Source organism: Petromyzon marinus, chromosome 68 (genome assembly GCF_048934315.1).
Source record: "Petromyzon marinus isolate PM22_M1 ecotype Great Lakes invasive population chromosome 68, UKy_Petmar_22M1.pri1.0, whole genome shotgun sequence".
Classification (NCBI taxonomy): domain Eukaryota; kingdom Metazoa; phylum Chordata; class Hyperoartia; order Petromyzontiformes; family Petromyzontidae; genus Petromyzon; species Petromyzon marinus.
In genome coordinates, this window is record NC_133734.1 from 2,851,161 (window position 1) to 2,873,501 (window position 22,341).

The 22,341-nt window shown below is 46.5% G+C and overlaps 1 protein-coding gene across 1 annotated transcript in view; it reads right to left on the minus strand.

The window, feature by feature from the left end:
• Positions 1-649: 649 nt before the first annotated feature.
• The window catches only part of LOC116956954 (integrin alpha-X-like), a 110,813-nt gene continuing 89,121 nt past the window's right edge, over positions 650-22,341 (minus strand). The window contains exons 13-18 of the mRNA XM_076054755.1: positions 20,244-20,394; positions 17,025-17,173; positions 16,268-16,411; positions 9,827-10,042; positions 3,889-5,465; positions 650-782 (exon numbers count right to left, since the gene is read on the minus strand). Of these exons, the coding sequence (XP_075910870.1) occupies positions 5,391-5,465; positions 9,827-10,042; positions 16,268-16,411; positions 17,025-17,173; positions 20,244-20,394 (735 nt within the window). The 3' untranslated portion in view covers positions 650-782; positions 3,889-5,390. The remainder of the gene's footprint in view (positions 783-3,888; positions 5,466-9,826; positions 10,043-16,267; positions 16,412-17,024; positions 17,174-20,243; positions 20,395-22,341) is intronic.

A 22,341-nucleotide genomic window follows, 5' to 3' on the forward strand; every position in this document is an offset into this window, starting at 1 on the left:
TATAGTGTAATGTATAGTGTATAGTGTAGTGTATAGTGTAGTGTATAGTGTAATGTATAGTGTAGTGTATAGTGTAGTGTATAGTGCAGTGTATAGTGTAGTGTATAGTGTAGAGTATAGTGTAGTGTATAGTGTAGTGTATAGTGTAGTGTATAGTGTATAGTGTAGTGTATAGTGTAGTGTATAGTGTAGTGTATAGTGTAGTGTATAGTGTATAGTGTAGCGTATAGTGTAGTGTATAGTGTAGTGTATAGTGTAGTGTATATTGTAGTGTATAGTGTAGTGTATTGTGTAGTGTATAGTGTAGTGTATAGTGTAGTGGATAGTGTAGTGTATAGTGTATAGTGTAGTGTATAGTGTAGTGTATAGTGTAGTGTATAGTGTAGTGTATAGTGTAGTGTAGTGTTTAGTGTATAGTGTAGTGTATAGTGTAGTGTAATGTGTAGTGTAGTGTATAGTGTAGTGTATAGTGTAGTGTATGGTGTAGTGTAGTGTGTAGTGTAGTGTATAGTGTAGTGTATAGTGTAGTGTATAGTGTAGTGTATAGTGTAGTGCATAGTGTAGTGTAATCTGTAGCAAATCCGCGGGTCTCCGCACTTCTCTCCACGTGGGCGCTGTGGGAGACGAAGCAGACGCTGAGGGTGATCATGGAGGTGGAGGAGGATGAGGAGGTGGAGGAGGAGGAGGAGGTGGAGGATGGGTTGGGACATCTCTGATCATGCAGAGGAATCCGTGCGGGCTTGAACGTGAGGGTCAAGCTCACGTTCACTATCGGACGAGACCTGAGGGCGGATCACCATCATCAGCATCAGCATCATTAGTCATCATCATCATCATCACCATCATAATCAATCATCATTAGTAATCATCATCACCACCATCATAATCAATCATCATTAGTCATCATCATCACCATCATTAGTCATCATCACCATCACCATCATAATCAATCATCATTAGTCACCATCATCATGATCAGTCATCGTTATATTTGTATAGGAACGCAGAGACCCTGAGTCTTTGGCTCTCTGCAACAGTACACACACGATAAACTACACTATACTCTACACTATACACTACACTATACACTACACTATACACTACTATACACTACACTATACACTACACTATACACTACACTATACACTACAATATACACTACATTATACACTACACTATGCATTACACTACATTATACACTACACTATACACTACACTATACACGACACTACTATGCACTACACTACACATTATACTATACACTACACTGTACACTACTATACACTACGCTATACACTACACTATACACTACCCACAACAATACACTACTATACACTACACTATACACCACACTACTATACACTATACTACACAATACACTACACACTATACTGTACACTACATTGTACACTACACTATACACTACTACACACTACACTATACAATACACTATACACTACACTATACACTACTACACTACACTTTACACTACACTATACACTACTACACTACAATATACACTACTACACTACACTATACACTACTACACTACACTATACACTACACTATACACTAATATACACTACTATACACTACACTATAAACTACACTATACACTACACTATACATTACACTACACACTACACTATACACTAATATACACTACTATACACTACACTATACACTACACTATACACTACACGCTATACACTACACTATACAATACAGTATACACTATACGCTATACACTACACTATTTACTACACTATACACTACTATACACTACACTATACACTACACTATACACTACCCACAACAATACACTACACACTTCACTATACACTACACACTACACTATACACTACACTATACACTATACAATACAGTATACACTACTATACACTACACTATACACTGCACTACTATACACTATACTACACAATACACTATACACTACACACTACACTGTACACTACATTGTACACTACACTATACACTACTACACACTACACTATACACTACACTATACACTACTACACTACACTATACACTACACTATACACTACTACACTACACTATACACTACACTATACCCTACTACACTACACTATACACTACTACACTACACTATACACTACACTATACCCTACTACACTACAATATACACTAGTACACTACACTATACGCTACTACACTACACTATACACTACACTATACACTAATATACACTACTATACACTACACTACACTATACACTACACTATACACTACACTATACATTACACGATAGTAGTATAGTAGTGTAGTGTGTAGTAATGTAGTGTGTAGTGTATAGTGTAGTGTATAGTGTAGCGTATAGTAGTGTATAGTGTAGTGTATAGTGTAGTGTATAATGTATTGTATAGTAGTGTATAGTGTAGTGTATAGTGTAGTGTATAGTGTAGTGTATAATATATTGTATAGTAGTGTATAGTGTAGTGTTTGGTAGTGTATAATGTAGTAGTGTATAGTGTAGTGTATAGTGCAGTAGTGTATAGTGTAGTAGTGTATAGTGTAGTGTATGGTGTAGAATAGTGTATATTGTAGTGTATAGTATAGTGTACAGTGTAGTGTATAGTAGTGTATAGTCTAGTGTATAGTGTAGTGTATAATGTATTGTATAGTAGTGTATAGTGTAGTGTATAGTGTAGTGTATAGTGTAGTGTATAATATATTGTATAGTAGTGTATAGTGTAGTGTTTGGTAGTGTATAATGTAGTAGTGTATAGTGTAGTGTATAGTGCAGTAGTGTATAGTGTAGTAGTGTATAGTGTAGTGTATGATGTAGTATAGTGTATATTGTAGTGTATAGTATAGTGTATAGTGTAGTGTATAGTAGTGTATAGTCTAGTGTATAGTGTAGTGTATAATGTATTGTATAGTAGTGTATAGTGTAGTGTATAGTGTAGTGAATAGTGTAGTGTATAATATATTGTATAGTAGTGTATAGTGTAGTGTATGGTAGTGTATAATGTAGTAGTGTATAGTATAGTGTATAGTGTAGTGTATAGTAGTGTAGTGTATAGTAGTGTATAGTGTAGTGTGTAGTGTAGTGTATAGTGTAGTGTATAGTAGTTTATATTCTAGTGTATAGTGTAGTGTATAATGTATTGTATAGTAGTGTATAGTGTAGTGTATAGTGTAGTGTATAGTGTAGTGTATAGTGTAGTGTATAATATATTGTATAGTAGTGTATAGTGTAGTGTATAGTAGTGTATAGTGTAGTGTATAGTGTAGTGTATAGTAGTGTATAGTGTAGTGTATAGTGTAGTGTATTGTGTAGTGTATAGTAATAGTGTAGTGTAGTGTATAGTGTAGTGTATAGTGTAGTGTAGTAGTGTATAGTGTAGTGTAGTAGTGTATAGTGTAGTGTAGTAGTGTACAGTGTAGTGTATAGTGTAGTGTAGTAGTGTATAGTGTAGTGTATAGTGTAGTGTAGTAGTGTATTCTGTAGTGTATAGTGTAGTGTAGTAGTGTACAGTGTAGTGTATAGTGTAGTGTAGTAGTGTATAGTGTAGTGTATAGTGTAGTGTAGTAGTGTATTCTGTAGTGTATAGTGTAGTGTAGTAGTGTATAGTGTAGTGTATAGTGTAGTGTATAGTGTAGTGTATAGTGTAGTGTATAGTGTAGTGTAATAGTGTATAGTGTAGTGTAGTAGTGTTAAGTGTAGTGTAATAGTGTATAGTGTAGTGTATAGTGTAGTGTATAGTGTAGTGTATAGTGTAGTGTAGTAGTGTATAGTGTAGTGTATAGTGTAGTGTAGTAGTGTATAGTGTAGTGTATAGTGTAGTGTATAGTGTAATGTATGTAAATCTCCCGTCACGGTAACGTGGAGTTTCCCACCCTCACCTCAGCACCAGGGCGTTGCCCAACGCTCCCACGGCCAAATCCCTGAGGCCGTCCCCGCTGACGTCCATCAGCGAGTGGAGCGACCTCCCAAACATTCTCACTCGGCCACTCTGAGAGCTTCCAGAGATCCTCTGAAACCAGACACACACTCACTTACACACTCACTTACACACTCACTTACACACTCACTTACACACTCACTTACACACTCACACACTCACACACTCACTTACACACTCACTTACACACTCACACACTCACTCACTCACTCGCTCACCCATCCATCAGCGAGTGGAGCGACCTCCCAAACATTCTCACTCGGCCACTCTGAGAGCTTCCAGAGATCCTCTGAAACCAGACACACACTCACTTACACACTCACTTACACACTCACTTACACACTCACTTACACACTCACACACTCACTTACACACTCACTTACACACTCACTTACACACTCACTCAATCACTCAATCACTCAATCACTCGCTCACCCATCCATCAGCGAGTGGAGCGACCTCCCAAACATTCTCACTGGGCCACTCTGAGAGCTTCCAGAGATCCTCTGAAACCAGACACACACTCACTTACACACTCACTTACACACTCACTTACACACTCACTTACACACTCACACACTCACTCAATCACTCAATCACTCGCTCACCCATCCATCAGTGAGTGGAGCGACCTCCCAAACATTCTCACTGGGCCACTCTGAGAGCTTCCAGAGATCCTCTGAAACCAGACACACACTCACTTACACACTCACTTACACACTTACTTATACACTCACACACTCACTTACACACTCACACACTCACACACCCACTCACCCACCCACCCACTCACTCACTTACACACTCACACACTTACACACTCACTTACACACTCACTTACACACTCACTTACACACTTACACACTCACTCGTTCACCCATCCATCAGCGAGTGGAGCGACCTCCCAAACATTCTCACTCGGCCACTCTGAGAGCTTCCAGAGATCCTCTGAAACCAGACACACACTCACACACTCACTTACACACTCACTTACACACTCACTTACACACACACTCACACACTCACACACTCACTTACACACTCACTTACACACTCACTCACACACTCACTTACACACTCACTTACACACTCACACACTCACTCACACACTCACACACTCACTTACACACTTACACACTCACTTACACACTCACTTACACACACACTTACACACTCACTTACACACTCACTCACACACTTACACACTCACAAACACACTCACTTACACACTCACTTACACACTCACACACTCACTCAATCACTCAATCACTCGCTCACCCATCCATCAGCGAGTGGAGCGACCTCCCAAACATTCTCACTGGGCCACTCTGAGAGCTTCCAGAGATCCTCTGAAACCAGACACACACTCACACACTCACTTACACACTCACTTACACACTCACTTACACACTCACACACTCACACACTTACACACTCACTCGCTCACCCATCCATCAGCGAGTGGAGCGACCTCCCAAACATTCTCACTCGGCCACTCTGAGAGCTTCCAGAGATCCTCTGAAACCAGACACACACTCACTTACACACTCACTTACACACTCACTTACACACTCACTCACACACTCACTTACACACTCACTTACACACTCACACACTCACTTACACACTCACTTACACACTCACACACTTACACACTCACTCACACACTTACACACTCACTCACACACTCACTTACACACTCACTTACACACTCACACACTCACTCACACACTCACACACTCACTTACACACTCACACACTCACTTACACACTCACACACTCACTTACACACTCACACACTCACTTACACACTCACTTACACACTTACACACTCACTCGCTCACCCATCCATCAGCGAGTGGAGCGACCTCCCAAACATTCTCACTCGGCCACTCTGATAGCTTCCAGAGATTCTCTGAAACCAGACACACACTCACACACTCACTTACACACTCACTTACACACTCACTTACACACTCACTTACACACTCACTTACACACTCACACACTCACTTACACACTCACTCACTTACACACTCACTTACACACTTACACACTCACTTACACACTCACTTACACACTCACTTACACACTCACACACTTACACACTCACTCACACACTTACACACTCACTTACACACTCACTTACACACTCACTTACACACATACACACTCACTTACACACTCACACACTCACTCAATCACTCAATCACTCGCTCACCCATCCATCTGCGAGTGGAGCGACCTCCCAAACATTCTCACTGGGCCACTCTGAGAGCTTCCAGAGATCCTCTAAAACCAGACACACACTCACTCACCCACTCACTCACTCACCCACTCACTCACTACTACACTATACACTACACTACACACTACACTATTCACTACTACACTATACACTATACACTACACTACACACTACACTATACACTACTATACACTACACTATACACTACACTATACACTACACTATACACCACACTATACACTACACTATACACTACACTATACACTACACTACACTATACACTACACTATACACTACACACTACACTATACACCACACTATACACTACACTATACACTACATTATACACTACACTATACACTACACTATACACTACACTACACACTACACTATACACTACTACACTACACTACACACTACTACACTATACACTACACTATACACTACACTACACACTACACTATACACTACACTATACACTACACTATACACTACCTTATACACTACATTATATACTACACTATACACTACACTATACACTACACTATACACTAATATACACTACATTATACACTACACTACTATACACTACACTACTATACACTACACCCTATACACTACACTATACACTACACTATACACTTCCCTATACACTACCCTATACACTACAATATACACTACACTACTATACACTACACCACTATACACTACACCCTATACACTACTATACACTACACTATACACTACAACACTTTACACTAAACTTTACACAACTAAACTTTACACACCACTATACACTACACTATACATTACACTATACACTACACTATACATTACACTATACACTACACTATACACTACACTATACACGACACTATACACTACACTATACACTACACTATACACTACACTACACACTACTATACACTACACTATACATTACACTATACACTACACTATACACTACACTATACACTACACTATACACGACACTATACACTACACTACTATACACTACACTATACACTACACTACTATACACTACACTATACACGAAACATGTGGATGAATCTATAAACTCTCTACCAGACACAGCCAAGTCCACTTGTAGATTAATCCAGAAACTCTCTACCAGGGCACAGGTGGAGTTACATGTAGACTCACCCAGAGACTCTCTACCAGATGCCAAAGCTAGCACCACATCTGAGTTCATCTGGAGACTCTCCACCAGATGGCAAAGCGAGCAACACGTGGTAATTAATCCAGATACTCTCTACCAGAGCACAGGTAGAGTTACATGTAGACTCACCCAGAGACTCTCCACCAGAGGGCAAAGCGAGCAACACGTGGGAATTAATCCAGATACTCTCTACCAGAGCACAGGTGGAGTTACATGTAGACTCACCCAGAGACTCTCTACCAGATGCCCAAGCTAGCACAACATGTGAGTTCATCTGGAGACTCTCCACCAGATGACAAAGTTAGCAAACACGTGGAGAATTAATCCAGAGACTCTCTACCAGGGCACAGGTGGATTCATGCTGTAGACTCACCCAGAGACTCTCCACCAGAGGGCAAAGCGAGCAACACGTGGGAATTAATCCAGATACTCTCTACCAGAGCACAGGTGGAGTTACATGTAGACTCACCCAGAGACTCTCTACCAGATGCCAAAGCTAGCACCACATCTGAGTTCATCTGGAGACTCTCCACCAGATGACAAAGTTAACAAACACGTGGAGATTAATCCAGATACTCTCTACCAGAGCATAGGTAGAGTTACATGTAGACTCACCCAGAGACTCTCTACCAGATGCCAAAGCTAGCACAACATCTGAGTTCATCTGGAGACTCTCCACCAGATGGCAAAGCGAGCAACACGTGGGAATTAATCCAGAGACTCTCTACCAGAGCACAGGTAGAGTTACATGTAGACTCACCCAGAGACTCTCTACCAGATGTTAAAGCTAGCACCACATGTGAGTTCATCTGGAGACTCTCCACCAGATGGCAAAGTTAACAAACACGTGGTAATTAATCCAGATACTCGCTTCCAGAGCACAGGTAGAGTTATATGTAGACTCACCCAGATACTCTCTACCAGATGCCAAAGCTAGCACCACATGTGAGGTCATCTGGAGACTCTCCACCAGATGACAAAGTTAACAAACACGTGGAGATTAATCCAGATACTCTCTACCAGAGCACAGGTAGAGTTACATGTAGACTCACCCAGAGACTCTCTACCAGATGGCAAAGCTAGCACCACATCTGAGTTCATCTGGAGACTCTCCACCAGATGACAAAGACAGCAAATACGTGGGAATTTATCCAGCTACTCTCTACCAGGGCACAGGTGGAGTCAAGATGTAGATTCACCCAGAGACTCTCTACCAGATATCAAAGCTAGCACCACATGTGAGTTCATCTGGAGACTCTCCACCAGAGGGCAAAGCGAGCAACACGTGGGAATTAATCCAGATACTCTCTACCACAGCACAGGTAGAGTTACATGTAGACTCACCCAGAGACACTCTACCAGATGGCAAAGGTAGCAAACACGTGGAGAATTAATCCAGATACTCTCCACCAGAGCACAGGTGGAGTCATGCTGTAGACTCACCCAGCGACTCTCTACCAGATGCCAAAGCTAGCACCACATCTGAGTTCATCTGGAGACTCTCCACCAGATGACAAAGTTAACAAACACGTGGAGATTAATCCAGATACTCTCTACCAGAGCACAGGTAGAGTTATATGTAGACTCACCCAGAGACTCTCTACCAGATGCCAAAGCTAGCACCACATGTGAGTTCATCTGGAGACTCTCCACCAGATGACAAAGTTAGCAAACACGTGGGAATTAATCCAGAGACTCTCTACCAGGGCACAGGTGTAGTCATGCTGTAGACTCACCCAGAGAGTCTCGACCAGATGTCAAATATAGCACCACATGTGAGTTCAACTGGAGACTCTCCACCAGATGACAAAGGCAACAAACACGTGGGAATTAATCCAGAGCCTCTCTACCAGAGCACAGGTAGAGATACATGTAGACTCACCCAGAGACTCTCTACCAGATGCCAAAGCTAGCACCACATGTGAGTTCAACTGGAGACTCTCCACCAGATGGCAAAGGCAACAAACACGTAGGAATTAATCCAGAGACTCTCTACCAGAGCAAAGGTAGAGATACATGTAGACTCACCCAGAGACTCTCTACCAGATGGCAAAGGTAGCAAACACGCTCGCTCACGCTCACACACACTCACACACACTCACGCTCACACACTCACACTCACACACACTCACGCTCACACACACACACACTCACACACACACTCACACACACACTCACACACACACACTCACGCTCACACACACACACTCACACACACTCACACACACTCACACACACACCCACACACTCTCACACACACACCCACACACTCTCACACACTCACACACACTCACTCACTCACACACACACTCACACACACACTCACACACACACACTCACGCTCACACACACACACTCACACACACTCACACACACACTCACGCTCACACTCACACTCACTCACACACACGCTCGCTCAAGACGCAGCGACCGTTTGCAAAACCCTCTCGCCTGCGGGTCTCCGTCCGAGAAGCCGTCCCTCCGGCCACTGAAGAGGTAAACGGCTCCGGCCCCGTCGTCTCCCTCCCCCGGGGCCCCGATGGCCACGTCCGGCCACCCGTCCCCCGTCACGTCGCCCATGGAGGCCATGGCCGAGCCGAAGCGCGCCCGGAGGCCGCCGCCCCGGCCGCCGCCGCCGCCGAGCTCCTGGGAGAGGTTGAAGCGGCCCTGGTGGGGGCGAGGGTGAGGGGGGTAAGACGGAGGCAAGGAAAAAGTGGAGGGTAAAGATCCACCCCGCGTGGCGCTGTCCTACCAGACAGTCTCGTCTCTTCACCTGATGAAGGCCGCTCGTGTTGTGGCCGAAACGTCGTGTTAGAATATTATTATTGTGTTATTATTTTATTTTATCAATTTATTATTTTATTATTCTCATTCTACGTGGTGGTGGTGGTGGTGGTGGTGACTTTACCGAAAGAACCAAAGAAGATGAATCATTGCAGTCACGAAAGCTTTAAATCGAAATTTAAGTGGCTGTTAGTTGGCGAGTTGGTTCAGCATCACGACCACACTATAACACATTCAACAACAACAGCAGCACCAACAACAACCAGCGCCATTCGCCACTAACCGGCGGTGACGTCACCACGACGCTTGTGCCAGGCCATGTGCACCTTGAGGCCACGTGAAGTGTCGAATGCCCGCTGGCAGGAGGTCACGGGGCAGACCCAGCAGGTGCCACGGGTCGACTGACTGAGATGAGTGGCTGATGCACCACCTGTGCCCCCTACTGTGCCAACTTGCTGTGCTTTAGCCACCCGGCGCTCCGCTCGTTGTTGTGAGCGTCGTTGTTGTTGGAGGGCGAGTGCCTCCAACTGCCCAGTAGCGTCCTTCACGAGCCTCCTCCATAGAGGCCGATCTTGACACCGCTGGTACCAGTCATCGACAAGTCCACTCAGCTCCACGTCCTCTTGTACCACATCACTCCATCTCTTCTCCAGCCCGTGCCACGCCCGTTTAGCCCCCTCGATCCGGCCGAACAAAAGCTGTTTCCGCATGCGGTGGCTGGGCATGGGGGCTACATGACCCAGCCATCGCAGCCTTGCCTGCCGGAGGAGCTCACCGATGGGACCTTGTCCAGATCTTTCAAGGATTTGTGAGCTCCTCATACAATCCAGCCTGGTTAAACCCAGGATGGATCGTAGACAGGCCAGCCTAAATGTTTCTAACCGGCGAAGATGCTCCATTAGGTGGGTTCACGTTTCGCAAGCGTAGAGAAGGGAGGGAATGACCATGGCCGAGAAGACCTGAAGCTTCCTGTGGAGCGACAGACCTGGTAGCTTCCAGACAGCGTTACGCAACCGATGAAAAGATATTGCCGCTCGACTGATTCGGAGTGAGACCTCTGCTGTTAAACTGGAGCCGGTCATAAGCACACTGCCCAGGTATGGGAAACTCTCCACTCTCTCCACAACTGCCCCATCACCGATTGGGAGTTGTGAGGGTGGAGTGTCCGATGGTACAAAATTCCCAGGCAGTTGCTTAGTTTTGGTGAGGCTGATGGTAAGGCCCCACCTCTTAGTGGCACACTCCAGATTCAGCAGCAGCGTCTCCAACTCCTCCTCTGAGTGAGCAGCAATTACCAGATCATCGGCATGCATAACGTGGTTGGATAATATGGAGTCATCCCTTGACCGCACCGAGGCATTGATCAGCCATCCACTGTATCTGTACCAGATGGAAACTCGTCCGGTACAACTATTGAAGGCTTCACGAACTACGTGGTCGAAATAGATGTTAAATAATGTGGGAGCCAGAGGACATCCCTGTCGCACCCCAGGGTGTACAGGCAATGGCTCTGACTCCCGGCCACGTAGTTTTACCCGGGCCCGCTCACCATCATGAAGGTCCTTAATGATTGTAAGCAGAGGGTCAGGGATTCCAAAAGCACAAAGAACAACCCAGAGCCCAGGCCTACTGATGGTATCATAGGCCTTGACCAGTTCAATAAAGCAGTGATGATGGTCTTGTGGGAATTCCCTACACCTCTGCTGTAGCAGACGGACATAAAATATGGCATCCGTGCAGGACCGCCCTTTCCTGAAACCGCATTGGGGCTCCGCAAGCCTCTCCTCAGCATGCCTGGCAAGGCGGTATTTAATAATCCTTGCCTGGACCTTTCCCGGCACACTGAGGAGTGATATGCCTATTTAGTTGTTACGGTCTGTGCGGTCCCCCTTCTTAAAGAGGGGGACCACCAGGGCATCCTTCCAATCCTGCGGAACCCGTCCAGTGGTCCAGACTGTTGTTATGATGTCATATAGGGCAGTCTGTGCACAAACGCCACCCTCCCTCAGCATTTCGCTTGGGAGATCATCTCTGTCCGGTGCTTTTCCTGGTCTCAGACTCTGGATCGCCTTCAGTACTTCCTCAGCCAGCCACTCACATGGGGTGACTTTTTATTCCAATATTTGAGGCACTGCAACCTCAGCAGGGTCATCCCTACTTTGCTGAGCGATGTTTTCCTGGCAGAGAGATTTCTCCTCCCACAGGACCTCACAGAAATGCTCAGAAAATCTGCAAACCTGTTCCTGGGGGGTCGCAGATTGGGTCACCGTTCTTTCCCCAGTGATGGTAATAGGTGGGGCGCTGCAGGTTACTTTTGTGATAGAGTTAACGAGCGATTTATGATCACGGGCCACTGAGGCAGACTACGTCCCCTCAGAAACCTGCGACCACCACCCATCCTTGCAGCGCCTCACGGCTCTCCGAACCTCTGAGCGAAGGCTGCGGTAAGCCTCCTCATTCTTTGATCTGGGATTCTGTAACCGATGACAGTGGGCCTGTCGCTTTTTCTCAGTCAGCCTGAACACCTCCTCTGTGAGCCAGGGTCTCTGGGGAGGTCTGGACCGCGTACCCAAAGCGGCCATTGCAGCTGCATGAGCCACAGTCCTAAACCTCGCCCATTTCCCCTCGACATCAGGAGGAGTGGGGGACGATGCCAAACCCAGCCGCAAGCGATGATTAAATTCTCACCTGCAATTTCCATCTGCTAACTGAGACCAGGCCACTATTGGTTTGAATGGGGTCCTGGGTGTACACCCACCACCGGAGTGGAAGAATGGCAGGCGCATCTTGCAGATGACTAGTCGATGGTCAGTGGACAGATCAGCTCCACGGTAGGTCCTGGGGTCAAGGACATGGGCTCGCATCCGCTGGTCCATCACTATGTAGTCCAGCAGATGTTCTTGCTTGGACCCGGCATGTATCCATGATGTTGGAACAGGGTGTTGGTAATTACAAGCCCATGGGCTTCACAAAAATTCTAGCAGCCTCCTGCCATTGCCCATGCCCTCCAATCACTCCAGACCAGGTGCCAGTATCATGACCAACTCGGGCATTGAAGTCACCCAACAAGATGACTCTATCCCGAGGGGCCACTTTAGCCAGCACCTGTGACAGGAAGTCATAGAAGGCATCTGACTCATCGGCTTTGCCTGCATCCCTCCACGGATGTTCATCTTCGGTGGGGGCATAAGTAACCACGACCACCACTCCTCACCTCCGTTTGATGGGAAGGCGAGCCCAAAGTAGCCTGGGGCTTACAGCTTCCCACACCTCACCACCACACTCCCACGCCCCGTTCATTCTTTTGTTCAGAAGAAGAGCCTCTCCTTGTTGTTTGGTAGTCTCCTGCCCCGAGTAGAGGACTGTCCATCCCTCACGGTGGAAGGAGCCAGAACCGTTCCACCGGACCTCCTGAATGCCACATAGATCCAGGCGGTACCGGTCCAGCTCCCGACAGAGTAGTGGCAGCCTCTCCTCCGCAGTGAGCTTTCGAACATTCAACGTGGCCATCTGGAGTGGTTTTTTGTTGTTTCTGGAGGAGCCCCGAGGGTAAAGATTCAGTCTCCTGGCTCCGCCAAATGGGGTTTGGTCAGGAGACGTCATAGACTGATGTCCATACACACACAAAGACAAAGATCCCCTGTATAACCTTAACAGACTGTAGGGGCAAGTGCTGTTAGCGAGCAGCACCTATGAAGGCCGGCACGGCACACGAGGGGGTGGGTGGCCAGCACCACGCCCGACCGCCTTTGTCTCCCCAGTGGCGATGTTTACACACCGCACCAGGTACTCATTTGAGGCTGAGTCGACCTAGGGGAGGCCCAGGACCGGTTCAGATTAATCGTCGCTGATGGCGTTGCCCGTGAGCGGGAATCGAACCCGGGTCGCCAGGTTCATAGCGCAGCGTAGCGCTAACCGCTACACTATCGCTCCCCCCATCCCCCATCCCCCACACACCTACACAAACACACAACAATATAGATACACACACATAGACACACACATACATAGACACACCCATACATACATAGACACACATAGACACACACACATAGACAGACACACATACATAGACACACACACACAGACACACACATAGACACACACACACATAGACACACACACACACAGACACACACGCCTACACAAACACACACGCCAAACTCACACAAACTAAACACAAACTCACACAAACTCACACAAACTCACACAAACTCACGCAAACTCACACAAACTCACACAAACTAAACACAAACTCACACAAACTCACGCAAACTCACACAAACTCACACAAACTAAACACAAACTCATACAAACTCACACAAACTCACACATACTAAACACAAACTAACACAAACTCACACAAACTAAACACAAACTCACACAAACTCACACAAACTCACACAAACTAAACACAAACTCACACAAACTCACGCAAACTCACACAAACTCACACAAACTAAACACAAACTCATACAAACTCACACAAACTCACACAAACTAAACACAAACTAACACAAACTCACACAAACTAAACACAAACTCACACAAACTAAACAATCACACAAACTCACACAAACTCACACAAACTAAACACAAACTCACACAAACTAAACACAAACTCACACAAACTCACCACAAACTCACACAAACTCACACAAACTAAACACAAACTCACACAAACTAAACACAAACTCACACAAACTCACACAAACTCACACAAACTAAACACAAACTCACACAAACTCACACAAACTAAACACAAACCCACGCAAAGTCACACAAACTCACACAAACTAAACACTCACACAAACTCACACAAACTCACACAAACTAAACACAAACTCACACAAACTAAACACAAACTCACACAAACTCACCACAAACTCACACAAACTCACACAAACTCACACAAACTAAACACAAACTCACACAAACTCACACAAACTCACACAAACTAAACACAAACTCACACAAACTCACACAAACTAAACACAAACTAACACAAACTCACACAAACTCACACAAACTCATGCAAACTCAACACAAATTCACACAAACTCACACAAACTCACACAAACTCACACAAACTCACACAAACTAAACACAAACTCTCACAAACTAAACACAAACTCACACAAACTAAACACAAACTCACGGAAACTCACACAAACTCACACAAACTCACACAAACTCACACAAACTCACACAAACTCACACAAACTAAACACAAACTCACACAAACTCACACAAACTCACACAAACTAAACACAAACTCACACAAACTCACACAAACTCACACAAACTCAACACAAACTCACACAAACTCAACACAAACTCACACAAACTCACACAAACTCACACAAACTAAACACAAACTCACACAAACTCACATAAACTCACACAAACTAAACACAAACTCACACAAACTCACCCAAACTCACACAAACTAAACACAAACTCACACAAACTAAACACAAACCCACACAAACTCACCACAAACTCACACAAACTAAACACAAACTCACACAAACTAAACACAAACTCACACAAACTCTCACAAACTAAACACAAACTCACACAAACTAAACACAAACTCACACAAACTCACACAAACTCACACAAACTCACACAAACTCACACAAACTCACACAAACTAAACACTCACACAAACTCACACAAACTCACACAAACTAAACACAAACTCACACAAACTCACACAAACTAAACACAAACTCACACAAACTCACACAAACTAAACACAAACTCACACAAACTCACACAAACTCACACAAACTCACACAAACTCACACAAACTCACACAAACTAAACACAAACTCACACAAACTCACACAAACTAAACACAAACTCACATAAACTCACACAAACTCACACAAACTCACACAAACTCACACAAACTAAACACAAACTCACACAAACTCACACAAACTAAACACAAACTCACATAAACTCACACAAACGCACACAAACTCACACAAACTCACACAAACTAAACACAAACTCACACAAACTCTCACAAACTCAACACAAACTCACACAAACTCACACAAACTCACACAAACTCACGCCAAACTCACACAAACTCACGTCGTAAGCGCGCCTGTACACGTAGACGCGTCCCTCCTCGCCGTGCGTGTGGTAGAAGGGCGCCGATACCAGCAGAAGGGCCGTGCCTGATCCTCCCTGCTCCTGCTCCACTGCGCAGAGGACGGCTCCAAAGTACGAGCCCAGCTGTTGGACGCCCAGTAGACAGTAGGAGCAGCAGAGGCGGTGAGAAGTGGGGGGGGAGGGGTGGTGGTGGTGGTGGAGGTGGTGGTGGTGGTGGTGGGTGTGGTGGTGGTGGAGGTGGTGGAGGTGGTGGGGGTGGTGGTGGTGGTGGGGGTGGTGGTGGTGGTGGAGGTGGTGGTGGTGGTGGTGGTGATGGTGGTGGTGGAGGTGATGGTGGTGTGGGTGGTGGTGGTGGTGGTGGTGGGGGTGGTGGTGGTGGGGGTGGTGGTGTGGGTGGTGTGGGTGGTGGTGGTGGTGTGGGTGGTGGTGGGCTTCTCGTCGCCGATATTATCGGTAGCAAGAGGAGGTGGTCGTTTACCTTCTACGTGACTCAAAGCAAACATGAAACTAATTATTATTCTTGGTTCCTTCGGTAAAGTCACCACCACCACTACTATACACTATACACTACTATACACTACACACTACTATACACTATACTATACACTACTATACACTACTATACACTATACACTACACTATACACTACACTATACACTACACTACACACTACTATACACTACACTATACACTACTATACACTGCACTATACACTGTCCACGACTATGGTCCTCACCTGATGTCCTGGCAGGGTCTGGTAGATCATGAGCTTGGAGTCGGAGGAGCGGATGTCGAAGAGATAGACGGTGCCCGTGTGGTGGCTGTGAGGGGCTCCAGTCGCGAGCAAGCTGATCGAGCTCAGCTTGACCTGGATGAGCGAGTAGCCTGCACACGAGTTGGGTCATCGTCATCATCGTCATCATCGTCATCATCGTCATCGTCATCGTCGTCATCGTCATCATCATCATCACCGAACTTCTTGATGGTACCGGCGTACACTCGGCGCCACTACCCATGGACTCAACACTGCACCATAGACTCAGCACTGCACCATAGACTCAGCACTGCACCATAGAATCAGCACTGCACCATAGACTCAACACTGCACCATAGACTCAACACTGCACCGTAGACACAACACTGCACCATAGACTCAACACTGCATCATAGACTCAACACTGCACCATAGACTAAACACCGCACCGTAGACTCAACACTGCACCGTAGACTCAACACTGCACCATAGATTCAACACTGCACCGTAGACACAACACTGCACCATAGACTCAACACTGCACCATAGATTCAACACTGCATCATAGACTCAACACTGCGCCATAGACTCAGCACTACACCATAGACTCAGGACTGCACCATAGACTCAACACTGCACCATAGACTCAACACTGCACCATAGACTCAACACTGCACCATAGATTCAACACTGCACCGTAGACTCACCACTGCACCAAAGACTCACCACTACACCATAGACTCAGCACTGCACCATAGACTCAGCACTGCACCATAGACTCAGCACTGCACCATAGACTCAACACTGCACCATAGACTCAACACTGCCCATAGACTCAGCACTGCACCGTAGACTCAGCACTGCCCCATAGACTCAACACTGCACCATAGATTCAATACTGCACCATAGACTCACCACTGCACCATAGACTCAGCACTACACCATAGACTCAGGACTGCACCGTAGACTCAGCACTGCACCATAGATTCAACACTGCACCGTAGACACAGCACTGCACCGTAGACTCAGCACTGCACCATAGATTCAACACTGCACCGTAGACTCAACACTGCACCATAGACTCACCACTGCACCATAGACTCAGCACTGCACCATAGACTCAACACTGCACCATAGACTCAACACTGCACCATAGACTCAGCACTGCACCATAGACTCAACACTGCACCATAGACTCAACACTGCACCATAGATTCAACACTGCACCGTAGACTCAACACTGCACCATAGACTCAGCACTGCACCGTAGACTCAACACTACACCATAGACTCAACACTGCACCGTAGACTCAACACTGCACCATAGACTTAACACTGCGCCATAGACTCAACACTGCGCCATAGACTCAGCACTACACCATAGACTCAGCACTGCACCATGGACTCAACACTGCACCATAGACTCAACACTGCACCATAGACTCAGCACTGCACCATAGACTCAACACTGCACCATAGACTCAACACTGCGCCATAGACTCAGCACTACACCATAGACTCAGCACTGCACCATAGACTCAACACTGCACCAAAGACTCAACACTGCACCATAGACTCAGCACTACACCATAGACTCAGCACTGCACCATAGACTCAACACTGCACCATAGACTCAACACTGCATCATAGACTCAGCACTGCACCATAGACACAACACTGCACCATAGACTCAACACTGCACCGTGGACTCAACACTGCACCATAGACTCAGCACTGCACCATAGACTCAACACTGCACCATAGACTCAACACTGCACCATAGACTCAGCACTGCACCATAGACTCAACACTGCACCGTAGACTCTAGGGGTAGTGATAGTGGTAGTGATAGGGGTAGTGATAGGGGGTAGTGATAGGGGTAGTGATAGGGGTAGTGATAGGGGTAGTGATAGGGGTAGTGATAGGTGTAGTGAAAGGGGTAGTGATAGGGGTAGTGATAGGGGTAGTGATAGTAATAGGGGTAGTGTTAGGGGTAGTGATAGGGGTAGTGATAGGGGTAGTGATAGGGGTAGTGGTAGGTGTAGTGATAGGGGTAGTGATAGAGGTAGTGGTAGGGGTAGTGATAGGAGTAGTGATAGGGGCAGTGATAGTAATAGGGGTAGTGTTAGGGGTAGTGATAGGGGTAGTGATAGGGGTAGTGATAGGGGTAGTGGTAGGTGTAGTGATAGGGGTAGTGATAGAGGTAGTGGTAGGGGTAGTGATAGGAGTAGTGATAGGGGCAGTGATAGGGGTAGTGATAGGGGTAGTGATAGTGGTAGTGATAGGGGTAGTGATAGGGGTAGTGGTAGGTGTAGTGATAGGGGTAGTGATAGAGGTAGTGGTAGGGGGTAGTGATAGGGGTAGTGATAGGGGTAGTGATAGTGGTAGTGATAGGGGTAGTGATAGGGGGTAGTGATAGGGGTAGTGATAGGGGTAGTGATAGGGGTAGTGGTAGGGGTAGTGATAGGGGTAGTGATAGGGGAAGTGGTAGGGGGTAGTGATAGGGGTAGTGATAGGGGTAGTGATAGGGGTAGTGGTAGGGGGGTAGTGATAGGGGTAGTGATAGTGATAGGGGTGGTGATAGCGGTAGTGATGGGGGTAGTGATAGGGGTAGTGGTAGTGATAGTGGTAGTAGTAGTGATAGGGGTAGTGATAGGGGTAGTGATAGGGGTAGTGATAGTGGTAGTGATAGGGGTAGTGATAGGGATAGTGATAGGGGTAGTGGTAGGGGTAGTGATAGGGGTAATGATAGGGGTAGTGATAGGGGTAATGATAGGGGAAGTGATAGGGGTAGTGATAGGGGTAGTGATAGTGATAGGGGAAGTGATAGGGGTAGTGATAGGGGTAGTGATAGTGATAGGGGTAGTGATAGGGGTAGTGATAGTGATAGGGGTAGTGATAGGGGTAGTGGTAGTGATAGTGGTAGTAGTAGTGATAGGGGTAGTGATAGGGGTAGTGGTAGTGATAGTGGTAGTAGTAGTGATAGGGGTAGTGATAGTGATCGTGATAGGGGTGGAGGTCGTTATAGAGATATCAGTAGTGATAGTGGTAGGGGTAGTGGTAGTGATAGTGGTAGGGGTAGTGGTATGGGTAGTGATAGGGGTAGGGGTAGTGGTATGGGTAGTGATAGGGGTAGGGGTAGTGGTATGGGTAGTGGTACTGATAGTGATCGTGATATCAGTAGTGATAGCCCCATTGTACCCAGGTAGGAGTCTCTCTCCACGCTCGGCCCTTCCTTGTTCTGCCAGTCCAGGGTGGAGTTGGTGCTCGTGATGGATTTCCCGCTGCTCAAATGCCGGACAACGCCCCCCATCCAACCGTGGGCCCCCACGGCTCCCAACGTGATGGTGCCCTGCACACAGACACAGAGACACCCACAGAGACACCCATAGAGACACAGAGACAACCAGAGCGACACGTAGAGACACAGCGACACCCATAGACAAACGCCCGCTGGCAGGAGGTCACGGGGCAGACCCAGCAGGTGCCACAGGTCGACTGAGATGACTGAGACGACTGGCTGATGCACCACCTGTGCCCCCTGCTGTGCCAACTTGCTGTGCTTTAGCCACCCGGCGCTCCGCTCGTTGTTGTGAGCGTCGCTCCTCCGCCCTCCGTTGTTGTTGGAGGGCGACTGCCTCCAACTGCCCAGTAGCAGCGTCCTTCACGAGCCTCCTCCACAGAGGCCGATCTTGACACCGCTGGTACCAGTCATCGGCAAGTCCACTCAGCTCCACGTCCTCCTGTACCACATCACTCCATCTCTTCTCTAGCCCGTGCCGCGCCCGTTTAGCCCCCTGGATCCGGCCGAACAAAAGCTGTTTCGGCATGCGGTGGCTGGGCATGCGGGCTACATGACCCAGCCATCGCAGCCTTGCCTGCCGGAGGAGCTCACCGAAGGGACTTTGCCCAGATCTTTCACAGATTCGGGAGCTTCTCACACAATTCCGTATGCGGGTTAAACCCATCATGGATCGTAGGGAGGCCGGCCTAAATGTTTCTAACCGGCGAAGATGTTCCATTAGAGGGGTCCACGTTTCGCAAGCGTAGAGAAGGGAGGGAATGACCGTGGCCGAGAAGACCTGAAGCTTAGTGCGGAGCGACAGACCAGGTAGCTTCCACACAGCGTTACGCAACCGATGATAAGATAACGTTGATTCGGAGTGAGACCTCTGCTGTTAAACTGGAGCCGGTCAAAAGCACACTGCCCACATTTGGGAAACTCTCCACTCTCTCCACAACTGCCCCATCACCGATTGGGAGTTGTGGGGGTGGAGTGTCCAATGGTACAAAATACCCAGGCAGGTGCTAAGTTTTGGCAGGGTTGATGGTAAGGCCCCCATCTCTTAGTGGCACGCTCCAGTCTCAGCAGCAGCGTCTCCAACTCATCCTCAACGTGAGCAGTAATCACCGGATCACCAGCATACATAACGTGCTTGACCAATAGGGAGCCATCCATCGACTGCACCCGGGCATCGATCAGCCTCCCATTGTATCTGTACCAGATGGAAATTCCTCCCGTACAGCTATTGAATGCTTCTAAATGTACGTGGTCGAAATAGATGTTAAATAATGTGGGAGCCAGAGGACATCCCTGTCGCACCCCAAGGTGTACAGGGAACGGCTCCGACTCCTGGCCATGTAGCTTTAACCAGGCCAGCCCACCATCGTGAAGGCCGTTAAAGATTTTTAAGCAGAGAGTCAGGGACTCCGAAAGCTGGAAGAACTGCACTGCCTACAGCCCTGGACTGTTGATGGTATCACAGTGTTTCATATTCTTAGCTCTTTCGGTAAAGTCACCACGTTGAAGGGAAACAATAAAATAATAAAATATATATATAAAACAATAAAAATTCTCACGACGTTTCGACCATAACACAAACGGTCGTCATCAGGTGTGTCGGTCAGCATTTATTTATTTATTTGTAAACGGTTCATTTATTTATTTATAAAAAACGTCAGCGCCATGCGCAGCGATTTGGCAGTTTGTTTAGAAGGACGAGTCCATCTATGTTCTGAAAAGAGGATGGGGGGAGACGAAAAATTAATGTATGCTGTCTGAAAGCCACTGAACAATCAATTAAGTCCTGAAATGGTTTATCAAATCTTTCCAATGATTGCTAAGCCAGAATCCATCTTCTCGGTTGAAATTGTCTCTGTGCTTGTATATGTGGATAGCCTCATGAACGAATCTCTCATGGTAGCCTTGACCAGGTCAATATATCAGAGATGTAGATCTTGTGGGAATTCTCTACACCTCTGCTGTAACACACACTCGTATATACACACACACACAAAC